The following is an 18095-nucleotide window of genomic DNA, read 5'->3' as shown; positions in this document are numbered from 1 at the left end:
TATTTTTCAGTCACAACGTGTTTGTGGCGTCTCTTCAGTTTACACACAGGTGTTCGGAGACGCGTATAGCTAATTAACACAGATAGTCCACACGGTCTTACGTCAGTTTTCCCTAAACAAGCGCTGCAATATGTAAATATGGCCGTGTGTGAACCCTAACCCTATAAAGCTGTGTATCAATTTAACCTTTTGTTTTTTTGGAAATAATTTCTAGCCGATATGAAAGATAAGGTCCCTTATGCTTCCAAAACCATATCACAAGCAATACGTGTTACTGTTCAGACCAAGCCTCACGGCTTTAACATAACTCCCAACAGAAGACTCATTTGTCCAATGACTCGTATGTGTAATGTAATGGAACTGAGAGTCATGATCAAGGGCTAGTGGTGGAGTGTGATTTATTCCATCACTAAACACTTAACTAAAATTATCATTGTATTTGATGATTAGCTAGTTGATAGGATGATGGAAACACCATTAGGTGTCAGACATGAAATCGATTAAAGGAAGACAATAAGAAGTTCATGGGGGTTGGTGACCTAATACACTGAGACAATGGCAACATGGACTTGAGGACCTACAACTCAGAACTCCTTCTTTCCTCACAGATGGCTGGTGAATCGACCGACAAGAACCATGCAGCAGAGACCTCAGGAGTCAAGGATAAGGAGCGGAAATGCAAAGGCTCCCCATCCATGGACTGGAAACCACGCCAACGCTCTCGTGAACGCAACCGATCCAAATCGGCAGAAAGGTTTGAATGATGCATTGCTGGTAGTGAGTGCATGCGAACAAGTAGCCAGAATCATCTCGACCTTTTGGTTGAAGTGAGTAGATATTCACCACGATATGGCTTGAAAAACTGTCAACTATTCTGTCTAGCGAACAATATCTGGTATCTGGTATCTTCCCACTGTATGTGAAAGGTGTCCAGTAGGTTTCTAAAAATGTGTATCACAAGTTGGTAATATTTCTATGTATCTGACCTTTCTTTCCCCTCCAGAGATCGCCGTCTGAAGGACAAGGAGAGCTAGAAGGAGCGTGACCGGGACAAGGACAGAGAGAGGGGTCTCAAGGACATTCACCGCAGAGACAAAGACCACAGTAAGAAATCCAGGTGTGTAGGCTTGAGTCAGACTGCTGTTTAAATCACAGGGTGACTATTGGGTGCAGGCCTGAGCAGATTACAAGATCACCCAGAGACGTTAACTTCTGTAGGCGTTATAAAGATCTGATATTCTCAGCAGAATGTGTGTATCTGGAACATGCACGCTTTGTGTCTTAAAACATCCCTCACATAATATGCAGAGCCATTATCAGAGCTTTTTTCTTTACCTTTTCAACTTGAGTGGTTGCGTCTCCTTACAGAAGCGTCTCCCCCAAGTCCAAGGACAGGATAAAGAGGGAGAAGGATTTGAAAAAAGAGGAAGATGATGAGAAAAAGAAGAAAGGAAAGGTTAGACAAGGGAATAGTCTCTCCAAAGCCAAGGTAGCTACCACTTAGTTATGTATATTGAGTTGTGATGGTGACTCTCTCTTAGGTACAGCCACTCTCTCTAGAAGAGCTTCTAGCCAAGAAGAAAGCGGACGAGGAGGCCGAGGCGAAGGTGAGACCATAAGTGTGCCCATTTAGTAGTCTGTGTTTGGTGCTGCAGTGAGGAGCAAGATGGGAGTGTAACAATCAAGAATCTTAAGGTATGTTTCTCCACACAAAATGTGAATGTTTGTAGTTTAAAACCTCTTCCCCTTTATTTCTCTCCCCCTCTTTCTTTTTTTCTCTCAGCCCAAGTTTCTGTCCACGGCAGAGTGTGAGGCGGAGGCTCTGAAAAGGAGGCAGCAGCAGACTGAGGAGAGGAAGAACACTATCCATGAGGACAGGAAAAAGAGGAGGATTTTCCAGGACATCGGGAGGAAGATGATGGGTGAGTAGGAGGGGCTTGGGGTTAGTCAGGAGGAAGATGATGGGTGAGTAGGAGGGGCTTGGGGTTAGTCAGGAGGAAGATGATGGGTGAGTAGGAGGGGCTTGGGGTTAGTCAGGGGGAAGATGATGGGTGAGTAGGAGGGGCTTGGGGTTAGTCAGGAGGAAGATGATGGGTGAGTAGGAGGGGCTTGGGGTTAGTCAGGAGGAAGGTGATGGGTGAGTAGGAGGGGCTTGGGGTTAGTCAGGAGGAAGGTGATGGGTGAGTAGGAGGGGCTTGGGGTTAGTCAGGAGGAAGGTGATGGGTGAGTAGGAGGGGCTTGGGGTTAGTCAGCAGGAAGGTGATGGGTGAGTAGGAGGGGCTTGGGGTTAGTCAGGAGGAAGGTGATGGGTGAGTAGGAGGGGCTTGGGGTTAGTCAGGAGGAAGGTGATGGGTGAGTAGGAGGGGCTTGGGGTTAGTCAGGAGGAAGGTATGGGTGAGTGGGAGGTGGAAAGTCAGGTTGCAACATTCTGAAAGTTGCTGACAGAAATGTCTTCTAAAGAGCTTAAATGATTTTCTATTCTACATGACAGAGAAGCATGTCTATTCTACATCATGTATTTCTATCTGAACGATCAGTAATGTTGCACCCCACTGAACACAGCATAGGTCTCTGGTATCATACTGTTTGACACTTATTGTGAGCCCAGAGGTTTGTCTGTCCGTTTCCCGGAGGACCCCCAGGAAAGGGACAGACGAGAACGGAGAGAGAGGATGGAGCGTGAGAACAACGGGGATCAAACGTACGACGGAAAACAGAAGATCAGAGAGGAGAAGGATAAGGGCAAGGAGCTCCAGGCCATCAAGGTTAGTCTGGAGATTGAGGTTCTACCTTGGGCTGGCTTCAGGAACACAGGCTAAGCCCATTTCTTGGTTGTATTCATTTGTGCACACTAGCAAAACATTTAGCAACAAAACATTAAAACAAAGTTTCTTATTGAACAATGTAACGTAGTCCCACCCTGTTTGTCTTTTTTCATGTGTTGGGTGCCTAGTGAATATGACCCTGGACTAAAAATCATTCTCAGTGGGGATTCTCTGATTTAGTTCAATCACAAGCTTTGATATGGTTGGTTGAACTAAGTGTTTGAGCAGGTGTACTGTGCCTTCTCACATCTGTCTGTCTCTGTCCAACCAGGAGTGGGACTAAGAAGCGCCAGCGGACACGCCACCTGAATGACAGAAAGTTTGTCTTTGAGTGGGACGCCTCTGAAGACACTTCTACCGACTACAACCCCATGTGATTCTGCATATAAACGCTGGGACGATAAAGTCACAGTTTCACAAACATGGTATTATAGATATCCTTTTTTGGTTACGTCCATGGTGGGGTAACACCTGGTTACAACCTTTAATCACTTTGCTCCTTAAATAGATATTTGGCTTTCAACTGCTCTCTTCTCTCTCCCCAACTTCTCTCCCTCTCTGCCTCTGTCTCAGTTATAAGGAGAAGCACCAGGTCCAGCTGTATGGGCGCGGCTTCATAGCTGGTATTGACCTGAAGCAGCAGAAGAGAGATCAGTCACATTTCTACGTGGACATGATGGAGACGAGACGCACACTGGAGGAGGAGCAGGAGGAGTGAGTCACACACACAATAACACACCTGACAAACTACCATGCTCTCTAACACATCAAATCTATGTCTTTAATTTACAGAAACAGCTAAAACCGATTCATTGTCACCCTCTAATCTCTGCCCTCCCCTCCTGCTTCTCAGGGTGCGGCTGAAGAAGGTGCGTAAGAAGGAGGCCAAGCAGCGGTGGGATGACAGACACTGGTCCCAGAAGAAGCTGGAGGAGATGGCGGACAGGGACTGGCGTATCTTCAGGGAGGATTACAGTATCACCACAAAGGGTGGCAAGATCCCCCACCCCATCAGGAATTGGAAGGAGTACAACCTGCCCCCACACATCGTGGAGGTCATTGACAACTGTGGCTACAAGCTCAGCTGTGAAGACTTCATATGCACACACACAGACACACACGTACCCAGTCCTGAACTAGTTACGGCCACTAGCCGGCTACCACCCGGTTACTCAACCCTGCACCTTAGACTGCTGCCCTATGTACGTAGACATGGAACACTGGTCACTTTAATAATGTTCACATACTGTTTTACTCATTTCATACGTGTATATACTGTTTTCTAGTCAAGTCCATCCTATTCAACTATTGCTGTACAATACTATTATATCCATGTATTCTACAGAAAAGTACATATTCTATCCATGTACTGCAATGTCTCTACATCCCATCATATACATATATGTATTTATATTCTGGACTCTGACATTGCTCGTCCTAATATTTCGATATTAATTCCATTATTTTACTTTTTAGATTTGTGTGAATTGTTAGATATTACTGCACTGTTGGAGCTAGGAACACAACATTTTGCTACACCCGCAATAACATCTGCTAAATATGTGTATGTGACCAATAAAACTTGATTTGATGCGTGCGCACATGCCACCTTTGGGTCTTTCCCTGATCAGCACTGAAGCCAGTACTTTCTGTATTAAAATGTTTCCCTTGTTACCCAGGATCCAACGCCTATCCAGAGACAAGCTATACCCATTGGCTTACAGAATCGTGACATCATCGGCGTGGCTGAGACTGGTAGCGGTAAAACAGCTGCTTTCCTCATCCCCCTATTGGTCTGGATCACTACCCTGCCCAAGGATGAAAGGTGAGGCCACCTCCCCAGCCAGAGTGTTATCCCTCACTACTCTGCCAAGAGTTGCATGTCCTTCTATCGAACCACATCTTCTCAACTCATCTTTCCCCTGTTAATGTAGGATGGAGGACTCGGACCAGGGTCCGTATGCAGTGATCCTGGCCCCCACCCGTGAGCTGCCCCAGCAGTTTGAGGAGGAGACCCTTAAGTTTGGTAAACCTCTGGGGATCTGCACCGTGGCCGTCATCGGAGGTATCTCCAGGGAGGACCAGGGCTTCCGCCTCCGGATGGGCTGCGAGGTCAGACACTAGAAAACACGGGTGCACACACACATGCACAATAATAATGCCAATATGAAGATGCATGCATGTGACGTCTGAGTAAGTATGTTTTTGTTTGTGTGTTCCAGATAGTGATAGCCACCCCGGGTCGTCTGATAGACGTAGTGGAGAACAGATACCTGGTCCTGGGCCGCTGTACCTACGTGGTACTGGACGAGGCTGACCCCATGATAGACATGGGCTTCGAGCCTGACGTCCAGAAGATCCTGGAGTACATCCCTGTGACCAATCAGAAACTAGACACGGACGAGGCAGAGGACCCAGAGAAAATGAAGATGAACTTCGAGATGGGAAAACACAAGTACAGACAGGTAACAGATTGTTCCACACATTCAGCTACAGTAGGTGATGTACAGTGCCTTGCGAAAGTATTCGGCCCCCTTGAACTTTGCGACCTTTTGCCACATTTCAGGCTTCAAACATAAAGATATAAAACTGTATTTTTTTGTGAAGAATCAACAACAAGTGGGACACAATCATGAAGTGGAACAACATTTATTGGATATTTCAAACTTTTTTAACAAATCAAAAACTGAAAAATTGGGCGTGCAAAATCATTCAGCCCCTTTACTTTCAGTGCAGCAAACTCTTTCCAGAAGTTCAGTGAGGATCTCTGAATGATCCAATGTTGACCTAAATGACTAATGATGATAAATACAATCCACCTGTGTGTAATCAAGTCTCCGTATAAATGCACCTGCACTGTGATAGTCTCAGAGGTCCGTTAAAAGCTCAGAGAGCATCATGAAGAACAAGGAACACACCAGGCAGGTCCAAGATACTGTTGTGAAGAAGTTTAAAGCCGGATTTGGATACAAAAAGATTTCCCAAGCTTTAAACATCCCAAGGAGCACTGTGCAAGCGATAATATTGAAATGGAAGGAGTACCAGACCACTGCAAATCTACCAAGACCTGGCCGTCCCTCTAAACTTTCAGCTCATACAAGGAGAAGAATGATCAGAGATGCAGCCAAGAGGCCCATGATCACTCTGGATGAACTGCAGAGATCTACAGCTGAGGTGGGAGACTCTGTCCATAGGACAAAAATCAGTCGTATATTGCACAAATCTGGCCTTTATGAAAGTGTGGCAAGAAGAAAGCCATTTCTTAAAGATATCCATAAAATGTGTCGTTTAAAGTTTGCCACAAGCCACCTGGGAGACACACCAAACATGTGGAAGAAGGTGCTCTGGTCAGATGAAACCAAAATTGAACTTTTTGGCAACAATGCAAAACGTTATGTTTGGCGTAAAAGCAACACAGCTCATCACCCTGAACACACCATCCACACTGTCAAACATGGTGGTGGCAGCATCATGGTTTGGGCCTGCTTTTCTTCAGCAGGGACAGGGAAGATGGTTCAAATTGATGGGAAGATGGATGGAGCCAAAACCTGATGGAGTCTGCAAAAGACCTGAGACTGGGACGGAGATTTGTCTTCCAACAAGACAATGATCCAAAACATAAAGCAAAATCTACAATGGAATGGTTCAAAAATAAACATATCCAGGTGTTAGAATGGCCAAGTCAAAGTCCAGACCTGAATCCAATCGAGAATCTGTGGAAAGAACTGAAAACTGCTGTTCACAAATGCTCTCCATCCAACCTCACTGAGCTCGAGCTGTTTTGCAAGGAGGAATGGGGAAAAAATTCAGTCTCTCGATGTGCAAAACTGATAGAGACATACCCCAAGCGACTTACAGCTGTAATTGCAGCAAAAGGTGGCGCTACAAAGTATTAACTTAAGGGGGCTGAATAATTTTGCACGCCCAATTTTTCAGTTTTTGATTTGTTAAAAACGTTTGAAATATCCAATAAATGTTGTTCCACTTCATGATTGTGTCCCACTTGTTGTTGATTCTTCACAAAAAAATACAGTTTTATATCTTTATGTTTGAAGCCTGAAATGTGGCAAAAGGTCGCAAAGTTCAAGGGGGCCGAATACTTTCGCAAGGCACTGTATGTATGACAGAAGCCTAAACAGCAACTCACACACTGAAGAAAATGTCAGCTTAAGATGATTCTCTTTCCCCTGCCCTTCCTTCTATCTCTCTCTCTCTCTCTCTCTCACTCTCTTCCTTCCTCCATCCCCATCTCTTTTTTCAGACAGTCATGTTCACAGCTACCATGCCTGCAGCGGTAGAGCCCGTAATTGGCCCGTAATTACCTGCATCGTCCGGTTGTGGTGTATATTGGCTCAGCCGGAAAACCCCACGAGAGAGTGGAACAAAAGGTCCTGCTCATGGGAGAGAAGAGAACACACACACACGCTATCCCTGAAGCTGTAGCTAATGCTGAGTCTCCCTTGTTTTCTTGTCTTCCAGGAAGAGGCTGCTGGAAGTTACGAGCCGCCCATCATCATCTTCGTCAACCAGAAGAAGGGTGTTGACGTGCTTGCCAAATCTCTGGAGAAGATGGGGGTGAGACCTCCGGCGCTATTATTCTGGGATATGTTTACCAGTCTGACCTGGGTCAAATACGTCTCTACTTTCCCCCTCTCTCCTGTTCTCTCTCAGTACAATGCTTGCACGTTGCACGGAGGCAAGGGCCAGGAGCAGAGAGAGTTTGCTCTGTCCAACCTGAAGGCTGGGGCCAAGGACATCCTGGCGGCCACCGACGTGGCTGGGAGAGGTATCGACATCCACGATGTCTCCATGGTGCTCAACTGTGACATGGCCAAGAACATCGAGGGTAAGACCACCACCAGAACCTTTGATCCTGGGGTCACTCACCTGTCAGGTTTTTGTTACGTCATAGCAACTTTGCACAGGCTGCCATTGCACCCCCACATCATCACACCTTCTCCATGCTTCACGGTGGGAACCACACATGCGGAGATCATCCGTTCACCTACTCTGCGTCTCACAAAGACACGGCGGTTGGTGCCAAAAATCTCAAATTCTGACTTATCAGACCGAAGGACAGATTTCCACCGGTCTAATGTCCATTGCTTGTGTTTCTTGGCCCAAGCAAGTCTGTTCTTCTTGTTGGTGTCCTTTAGTAGTGGTTTCTTTGCAGCAATTCAACCATGAAGGTCGGATTCACACAGTCTCCTCTGAACAATTGATGTTGAGATGTGTCTGTTACTTGAACTGTGTGAAGCATTTATTTGGCCTGCAATCTGAGGTGCAGATAACTCAGTTAACTTATCTGTGATTTTGCAGAAATACTCATAATAAACATTGATAAAAGATACAACTGTTATTCACAGAATTAAAGAGTTAACTTATCCTCTGCAGCAGAGGTAACTCTGGGTCTTCCTTTCCTGTGGCGGTCCTCATGAAAGCCAGTTTCATCATAGCGCTTGATGATTTTTGCGACTGCACTTGAAGAAACTTTCAATGTTCTTGAATTTTCCAGATGATGACCACATGACTGACCTTCATGTCTTAAAGTAATGATGCACTGTCATTTCTCTTTGCTTATTTGAGCTGTTCTTGCCAAAATATGGAATTGGTCTTTTACCAGGGCTATCTTCTGTTTACCACCCTTACCTTGTCACAACACAACTGATTGGCCCAAATGCATTAAGAAGGAAAGAAATTCCACAAATGTACTTTTAACAAGGCACACCTGTTAATTGAATTGCACTACCTCATGAAGCTGGTTGAGAGAATGCCAAGAGTGTGCAGAGCTGTCATCAAGGCAAAGGGTGACTACTTTGAAGAATCTCAAATATAGAATATATTTTGATTTGCAACTTGCAGACTTGTTTACGTGTTGCTGTGCGTTTTGTTGCCAACCTTACTTTGCTACCTGACAACTTTACGTTTTTTTTCTTTTTAATTACTGTTTATATTTAGTTTTTTCCTCGCTCAACTTTTTTTTTCATTCAACTTTTTCACTCCGGACTCTTTATCTGGACATGGTTCGTCAGGACTTCCAACAGCCGAAGCTAAGTAGTAACATTAACATGATGCCTTCTAATTGCAGTCACTGTACTCATAATATACAGGAGAACGATCGCCTTACGGCGAGGATAGCTGTGCTGCAAGCCCAGCTTCAGACGCAATCGTTAGGCAAGGGTAATTTAAGTGTAGGAAAGGATGAAACAGCATCTGTGCCACCACTAAGTACAGATAGTAACGTTAGTATAAATCCCCTCGCACCGTCCCCGCAGCCGGACAACTTTCTCATGGCTTCTGGAGGGAAATACTGTAGGAATGTTCAACCGGTGTCACTCATTCAGCCGACAAACTTTCAACCGGTTTTCCCCTTTAAGCAGCTGTCACGTCCTGACCTTAGTTCCTTTTTTATGTCTCTATTTTAGTTTGGTCAGGGCGTGAGTTGGGGTGGGCATTCTATGTTTTCTATTTCTATGTGTTTGGCCTGGTATGGTTCCCAATCAGAGGCAGCTGGCTATCGTTGTCTCTGATTGAGAACCATACTTAGGTAGCCTGTTCTCCCACTATGGGTTGTGGGTAGTTATTTTCTGTTTAATGTGTTTGTTGCACCTTACTGAACTGTTCATTTGTTGGTTTGTTGTTTTTGTTCAGTATTCATCTTCATTAAAATGATTATGAATACGTACCACGCTGCACTTTGGTCCTCTTCTCCTTCTCCCGACGACAATCATTACAGCAGCGAGTCGGAGTCTGAGGCCGAACCTTCTGTCTCTACTCCTCCCGTTACGGGGTCTGAAACGCTGAAGCTTCCCACCATTAGCTCTAACAAATTGAAAACCCTAGTCATTGGTGACTCCATTACCCGCAGTATTAGACTTAAAACAAATCATCCAGCGATCATACACTGTTTACCAGTGGGCAGGGCTACCGACGTTAAGGCTAATCTGAAGATGGTGCTGGCTAAAGCAAAATCTGGCGAGTGCAGAGAGTATAGAGATATTGTTATCCACGTCGGCACCAACGATGTTAGGATGAAACAGTCAGAGGTCACCAACATAGCTTCAGCGTGTAAATCAGCTAGAAAGATGTGTTGGCATCGAGTAATTGTCTCTGGCCCCTCCCAGTTAGGGGGAGTGATGAGCTCTACAGCAGAGTCTCACAACTCAATCGCTGGTTGAAAACTGTTTTCTGCCCCTCCTAAAAGATAGAATTTATAGATAATTGGCCCTCTTTCTGGGACTGCTGAGGAGTGACGGACTCCATCCTAGCTGGAGGGGTGCTCTCATCTTATCTACCAACATAGGCAGGGCTCTAACTCCTCTAGCTCCACAATGAAATAGGGTGCAGGCCAGGCAGCAGGCTGTTAGCCAGCCTGCCAGCTTAGTGGAGTCTGCCACTAGCACAGTCAGTGTAGTCAGCTCAGCTATCCCCATTGAGACCGTGCCTGTGCCCTGACCTAGGTTGGGCAAAACTAAACATGGCGGTGTACGCCTTAGCAATCTCACTAGGATAAAGACCTCCTCCATTCCTGCCATTATTGAAAGAGATCATGATACCTCACATGTCAAAATAGGGCTACTTAATGTTAGATCCCTTACTTCAAAGGCAGTTATAGTCAATGAACTAATCACTGATCATAATCTTGATGTGATTGGCCTGACTGAAACATGGCTTAAGCCTGATGAATTTACTGTGTTAAATGAGGCCTCACCTCCTGGTTACACTAGTGACCATATCCCCCGTGCATCCCGCAAAGGCGGAGGTGTTGCTAACATTTACGATAGCAAATTTCAATTGACAAAAAACAAATATGGCGTTTTTGTCTTTTGAGCTTCTAGTCATGAAATCTATGCAGCCTACTCAATAAATTTTTATAGCTACTGTTTACAGGCCTCCTGGGCCATATACAGCGTTCCCCATTGAGTTCTCATGTCTCTGGACCTACTCACTGTCACAGTCATACTCTGGACCTAGTTTTGTCCCATGGAATAAATGTTGTGGATCTTAATGTTTTTCCTCATAATCCTGGACTATCGGACCACCATTTTATTACGTTTGCAATTGCAACAAATAGTCTGCTCAGACCCCAACCAAGGAGCATCAAAAGTCGTGCTACAAATTCCCAGACAACACAAAGATTCCTTGATGCCCTTCCAGACTCCCTCTGCCTACCCAAGGACGTCAGAAGACAAAAATCAGTTAACCACCTAACTGAGGAACTCAATTGAACCTTGCACAATACCCTAGATACAGTTGCACCCCTAAAAACATTTGTCATAAGAAACTAGCTCCCTGGTATACCCGAGCTCTGAAGCAAGCTTCCAGAAAATTGGAACGGAAATGGCGCCACACCAAACTGGAAGTCTTCCGACTAGCTTGGAAAGACAGTACTGTGCAGTATCGAAGAGCCCTCACTGCTGCTCGATCATCCTATTTTTCCAACTTAATTGAGGAAAATAAGAACAATCCAAAACTTATTTTTGATACTGTCGCAAAGCTAACTAAAAAAACAGCATTCCCCAAGTGAGGATGGCTTTCACTTCAGCAGTAATAAATTCATGAACTTATTTGAGGAAAAGATCATGATCATTAGAAAGCAAATTACGGACTCCTCTTTAAATCTGTGTATTCCTTCAAAGCTCAGTTGTCCTGAGTCTGCCAAACCTTGACCCTGAAAATATTTTTAAAAACTATCGGCCTATATCGAATCTTCCATTCCTCTCAAAAATGTTAGAAAAAGCGGTTGGCAGCAACTCACTGCCTTCCTGAAGACAAACAATGTATACGAAATGCTTCAGTCTGGTTTTAGATCCCATCATAGCACTGAGACTGCACTTGTGAAGGTGGCAAATGACCTTTTAATGGCATCAGACCGAGGCTCTTCAGCTGTCCTCGTGCTCTTAGACCTTAGTGCTGCTTTTGATACCATTGATCACCACATTATTTTGGAGAGATTGGAAACCCAAATTGGTCTACACGGACAAGTTCTGGCCTGGTTTAGATCTTATCTGTCAGAAAGATATCAGTTTGTCTCTGTGAATGGTTTGTCCTCTGACAAATCAACTCTACATTTCGGTGTTCCTCAAGGTTCCGTTTTAGGACCACTATTGTTTTCACTATATATTTTACCTCTTGGGAATGTCATTCGAAAACACAACGTTAACTTTCACTGTAATGCGGATGACACACAGCTGTACATTTCAATGAACATGGTGAAGCCCCAAAATTGCCCTCGCTAGAAGCCTGTGTCTCAGACATAAGGAAGTGTATGGCTGCAAACATTCTACTTTTAAACTCGGACAAAACAGAGATGCTTGTTCTAGGTCCCAAGAAACAAAGAGATCTTCTGTTGAATCTGACAATTAATCTTGATGGTTGTACAGTCGTCTCAAATAAATCTGTGAAGGACCTCTGTGTTACTCTGGACCCTGATCTCTCTTTTGACAAACATATCAAGACTGTTTCAAGGACAGCTTTTTTCCATCTACGTAACATTGCAAAATTTAGAAACTTTCTGTCCAAAAACGATGCAGAAAAATTAATCCATGCTTTTGTTACTTCTAGGTTAGACTACTGCAATGCTCTACTTTCCGGCTACCCGGATAAAGCACGAAATAAACTTCAGTTAGTGCTAAATACGGCTGCTAGAATCCTGACTAGAACCAAAAAATTGGATCATATTACTCCAGTGCTAGCCTCCCTACACTGGCTTCCTGTCAAAGCAAGGGCTGATTTCAAGGTTTTACTGCTAACCTACAAAGCATTAAATGGGCTTGCTCCTGCCTATCTTTCTGATTTGGTCCTGCCGTACATACCTACACGTACGCTACGGTCACAAGATGCAGGCCTCTCAATTTTCCCTAGAATTTCTAAGCAAACAGCTGGAGGCAGGGCTTTCTCCTATAGAGCTCCATTTTTATGGAATGGTCTGCCTACCCATGTGAGAGACGCAGACTCAGTCTCAACCTTTAAGTCTTTACTGAAGACTCATCTCTTCAGTGGGTCATATGATTGAGTGCAGTCTGGCCCAGGAGTGTGAAGGTAAACGGAAAGACTCTGGAGCAACGAACCGCCCTTGCTGTCTCTGCCTGGCCGGTTCCCCTCTCTCCACTGGGATTCTCTGCCTCTAACTGTAATACAGGGGCTGAGTCACTGGCTTACTGGTGCTCTTTCATGCCGTCCCTAGGAGGGGTGCGTCACTTGAGTGGGTTGAGTCACTGACACGATCTTCCTGTCTGGTTTGGCGCCCCCTCTTGGGTTGTGCCGTGGCGGAGATCTTTGTGGGCTATACTCGGCCTTGTCTCAGGATGGTAGGTTGGTGGTTGAAGATATCCCTCTAGTGGTGTGGGGGCTGTACTTTGGCAAAGTGGGTGGGGTTATATCCTTCCTGTTTGGCCCTGTCCGGGGGTATCATTGGATGGGGCCACAGTGTCTCCTGACCCCTCCTGTCTCAGCCTCCAGTATTCATGCTGCAGTAGTTTATGTGTCGGGGGGCTAGGGTCAGTTTGTTATATCTGGAGTACTTCTCCTGTCTTATCCGGTGTCCTGTGTGAATTTAAGTATGCTCTCTCTAATTCTCTCTTTCTCTCGGAGGAGGACCTGAGCCCTAGGACCATGCCTCAGGACTACCTGGCATGATGACTCCTTGCTGTCTCCAGTCCACCTGGCCGTGCTGCTGCTCCAGTTTCAACTGTTCTGCCTGCGGCTATGGGATCCTGACCTGTTCACCGGACGTGCTACCTGTCCCATACCTGCTGTTTTTCAACTCTCTAGAGACAGCAGGAGTGGTAGAGCTACTCTTAATGATTGGCTATGAAAATCCAACTGACATATACTCCTGAGGTGCTGACTTGCTGCACCCTCGACAACTACTGTGATTATTATTATTTGACCATGCTGGTCATTTATGAACATTTGAACATCTTGGCCATGTTCTGTTATAATCTCCACCCGGCACAGCCAGAAGAGGACAGGCCACCCTTCATAGCCTGGTTCCTGGGGTTTTAGGCTGGGTTTCTGTACAGCACTTTGAGATATCAGCTGATGTACGAAGGGCTATATAAATACATTTGATTTGATTTGTTTAACACTTTTTTGGTTACTACATTAATCCATGTGTCATTTCACAGTTTTGATGTCTTCACTATTATTCTACAATGTAGAAAATAGCAAAAATGAAGAAAAACCCTTGAATGAGTAGGTGTGTCCAAACTAATGACTGATGCATTATATACTGTATAACCATTGTAGAGGTGAGTAGACCTGTTGACGTATAGCCTTTTATCTGATTAACATGACCCCAGCTAATCAGAATTAGTGAAACCAGAATCCTGTAAGTGTGTGATTGTAGAAGGTGGCAATGTGCATAGCAGTAATTGTTTTCAGTAGTTGGAGTGAGGGGTAGTTGGAGTGAGGGGTGAGTGGTGGGAGACATGGAGCACATGTGGGTGTCTTGCGGCCAAAGTTGTGTATATTATTGTATCTTATATAGCCTTGTAGTTTGGGTAAGGCTAGTGGTATTTTGGGCCAGGGGTACATTAGATATGTCAGTAGTTGTCTCTGGGCCAGGGGTACATTAGAGATGTCAGCAGTTGTCTGGGACCAGGGGTACATTAGAGATGTCAGTAGTTGTCTGGGACCAGGGGTACATTAGCTATGTCAGTAGTTGTCTCTGGGCCAGAGGTACATTAGAGATGTCAGTAGTTGCCTGGGACCAGGGGTACATTAGATATGTCAGTAGTTGTCTCTGGGCCAGGGACGGCTGCGTTGGCGATTGTTGCGCTGGTTGTGCCCCTGCTGGGCATCATGCTGGAGCAGCCTGTCCTGTGACTCATGCCCGTTGGCGCTGTGGAAGTCTCCGGGGTGCCCGCGGTGAGGGGGGTACCTGTCCCTGTAAGTTTGGGCATGGCAGGGAGATTCTCTCATTCTTCTTCTCCTCATCTAGCTCCTCTTCTAATTCCTCCACCAGCTCTTCCTCCTCCTCTTCCTCCTTGCCCTCCCAGAGACGTGGGCCCCCCTTAGGCCGCGGGACAGGGAGTCACTCCCGTCTTCAGACAGCATCAGGCTGTCCTGCTCCAGGGGGGTGTGGGCCTCCTCCCTTATCTCCTCCTCCTTACCCTGCACCCCCACACTGCCATGCTGCAATGGGGGCTGGTTTTTATTCTGGGTCTGGGGTTTGTTGTTGGAGAGAGAGGGGGGCGCGATTAAATAAGAGCTCCATCACAGTATCCGAGACAGCTTCCAAAAGTAGCCTACTCGTCTATTACTATCCTCATCATACCAAAGACAAATGGCTGAAGCTACAACTGGTGGGCACACAGCACACATAAGACTAACAGACAGATGACTCTACAGAAAGGAAATACCACAAATGACAGTGGAACAGTTACAATAATTACATAGTATTACAATGTTCATCTTAAATTAGTGGCATGTTTTGCATTGACATGTTTTTATGTTCTCAACCAATCACGGTGAGCACACCTCTTAACAATATACTTTTAACTGGAGCATTCTCAGCAATTCATTTTTTTAATGAGCTGTTTAGTCATACTTCTATTTTTTTTTACGCAAGCCAAAGGTTTCATTCAGGTAGCATTCCGTGCCAGCGTGAGAGGGTGTGCCATTAAAAAAAGCATGAGTCTGGTCATGGAACAGGTCCATTTGTTTACAGCAGATATCTAATACGTCCACTGTGTGCATTATAACGTATATGCCATTTAACAGACGTTATGACATTCTTATTACTACACTTTGTTTGATATAGCATGTGGCTGCTTAAGGGAATTCATCATAGAATCCTTGAAGCTTTTAGCACAGTGTCAATCAAATATGCAGGGGCTTAGAGGTGGCAGGTGGATAAGAGATGAGACGGAGTCTACATACTGTAGGTATTAGTGACTTTTGTGTGTGGAGGGGAGTTTATTGTGTGAAAGGGAAATCAGACACATTGGTTGATCTTATTCCACCAAGTGTGGTTGGTGTGTGGTGAGGTGGTTAAGGGGGGGCAGGGGTTACTTGGGTGGAGAAGTAATGCACATACAGAAAGCCTCCAACTAACCCGTTTGGTAAGCGCTCATTCAATGAATTCCTGTGTTACAGAAAACTGCAAAAAAGTTAAGCAGGGATGGGTGAGAAGACGGGTGGACAGACAGACGTGAGGGAGGGAGGGGAGAGGGGGAATCTGGCATAGTACTGTAAGAGCTGCAACACAACAACCACATAAAGACCTCCCCTCCCATAATAAAGAAACCCTTCCCATAATCTGTCCTCTTTCCATTCTCCCTTCAACTATCTCTGTTCCTCTCCACCTCCCCTCCTCCATCCATATGGAAGCATCTCACCTGTAGGCTAGAGATGGCTGAAGGCGGGATCATGATGTTCTGCTCCAATAGCCCGTTGATAGCGGTGGTGCCGGGAAGATGAGTGGCACGCCAGTAGACTTCTAAGTATTCAGCCAAGTGCTCACATGCATCCTCCAATTGGTTCTCATCCAGAATTACATCAATAATATCCTATGAGGGAACAGTGGGAGGGTAATCAGACAGCTGGTTGGGTTGTAATTGTGAATAGTACTGTATGATGGGGAAGCAGGTAGCCTAGCGGTTAAGAGTGTTGGGCCAGTAACCAAAAATTAAAAACCTGTCGATGTGCCCCTTGAGCAAGGCACTTAACCCTAATTACTTCTGTAACTTGCTCTGGATATGAGCGTCTGATAATTGACTGAAATGTGAAATGTGTCCGTGTACAGGGGGGCATTGAGACAGCTTGTCCCCAGCCATCATCTGCACGTTCAGATGTTTGCTCTGAGACTTCCCCTGGGACTTGATCAGCCTCTGGAGCACCTGGGAGAGAGTGGGGAGGAGAGACTGAGAGATAGAGGGAGAAGGTATCTTTATAAAGAAGGATTCATAAAGGCTGAATAAAGAAGAGAAATTCGAAAGATGAAAAGATATCATCATATATCCTCAATGAGGCCCACTTACACTACATCTGCAAGACATGTATTAGGTGCCTGATTGTGTCTCACCTTTGGTGAGGAAACTTTGACGTAGACCAAGATGGGGGCCAGGGAAGTCTTGGCTAGCTGGGCCGGATGGTTGATGGTGTCTGCATCCAGGACCACCAACTGGAGGGTTTTGGCCAGCTCAAATATCCTCTCTATCTCACTCCGGACCTCGGCTGTAGGGGAGAGAGATACATTACTGTACCTGACCATGAGATCTATCCATGCACTCTGGCCGCTTAACACATTTCGTAATAGTGTCAACATGAGCAAATGTTTGTGAAAGTGAATGTGTGTGTGTGTGTGTGTGTGTGAGTGAGTACTCACCCAGGCTGGAGCGAGTATTGGATCTCTCCATGATGGGACTCTTGTTGCGTGTTCAGGAGATTCTGCAGGTGTCCAAAACAAAACATGATCGACACAAATAACACAATTACGCTGCAAATACACACTACAGATAGAATACCACAGTGGTGAATGTGATGGTGATTCAGGAAGGGACCAAACAGAGAGAAAGCAAACAAAAGAACTTGTGTCATAGATGTGCATACAATAGAGAAGTAAACAATTAACTACATGAATCTGCAACCGTAGGTTAATTATGATGCCTGTCTATACTAACCTTCCATCAAACCTGTGTTTCAGGAAGTCAAACAGAGCTTTCTGCATCATATCTGTCACATGAGAGAGGGTAGAGAAAGATATTGGATGCACACATATAATTATCAAAGAAACTAGCTAAGCATCAGGGTATAAAACATGCAACTTTACTCCAGTATCTCTAAGTCTAAGCATCCAGCTTCACCATGCACATTTGGCAAAATGTGTAGAGTATGTGAGAAATCCTCTTCCCTAAAGAAGTATACTTTGAAATCCATTGAATTTGAACCCCAGATCAAATAAACATCAACAGTTGAAGTTGGAAGTTTACATTCACTTAGGTTGGAGTCATTCAAACTCATTTTTCAACCACTCCACAAATTTCTTGTTAACAAACTATAGTTTTGGCAAGGTGGTTAGCACATCTACTTTGTGCATGACACAAGTAATTTTTCCAACAATTGTTTACATACAGATTATTTCACTTATAATTCACTGTATCACAATTCTAGTGGGTCAGAAGTTTACATACACTAAGTTGACTGTGCCTTTAAACAGCTTGGAAAATTCCAGAAAATTATGTCATGGCTTTAGAAGCTTCTGATAGGCTAATTGACATCATTTGAGTCAATTGGAGGTGTACCTGTGGATGTACAAGTCTGGTT

At 45.0% G+C, this 18095-nt stretch overlaps 1 protein-coding gene and 1 pseudogene across 1 annotated transcript; one reads left to right on the top strand and one right to left on the bottom strand.

Annotated features, from left to right (window-relative positions):
* Positions 1-563: 563 nt before the first annotated feature.
* LOC112221559 (probable ATP-dependent RNA helicase DDX23) lies at positions 564-14654 on the top strand. Its single transcript, XM_042304373.1, has 15 exons — positions 564-754; positions 1369-1456; positions 1542-1607; positions 1784-1926; positions 2609-2765; positions 2987-3027; positions 3097-3198; positions 3399-3539; positions 3679-3946; positions 4505-4650; positions 4760-4937; positions 5048-5290; positions 7305-7400; positions 7497-7671; positions 14581-14654. The coding sequence occupies exons 1-15, from the start codon at positions 564-566 to the stop codon at positions 14652-14654; spliced, it is 2109 nt and encodes a 702-aa protein (XP_042160307.1).
* LOC112221557 overlaps positions 14000-18095 on the bottom strand; it is a 20060-nt pseudogene continuing 15964 nt past the window's right edge.

The sequence above is a fragment of the Oncorhynchus tshawytscha genome, linkage group LG22 (assembly GCF_018296145.1).
Source record: "Oncorhynchus tshawytscha isolate Ot180627B linkage group LG22, Otsh_v2.0, whole genome shotgun sequence".
Lineage (NCBI taxonomy): Eukaryota > Metazoa > Chordata > Actinopteri > Salmoniformes > Salmonidae > Oncorhynchus > Oncorhynchus tshawytscha.
The sequence above is the reverse complement of the archived record's forward strand: the minus strand, read 5'-3'. Positions and strand labels throughout refer to the sequence as shown.

What these genes read in the sequence shown, in the direction of transcription:
- LOC112221559 (XM_042304373.1), top strand. Translation starts at nt 564, where the DNA reads ATGGACTTGAGGACCTACAACTCAGAACTCCTTCTTTCCTCACAGATG. An exon ending in GGGAGGAAGATGATGGGTGA is followed by an intron (nt 1,927 to 2,608) that starts GTAGGAGGGGCT and finishes TTGTGAGCCCAG; the next exon opens with AGGTTTGTCTGTCCGTTTCC. An exon ending in CATGGCCAAGAACATCGAGG is followed by an intron (nt 7,672 to 14,580) that starts GTAAGACCACCA and finishes TCTCTGGGCCAG; the next exon opens with GGACGGCTGCGTTGGCGATT.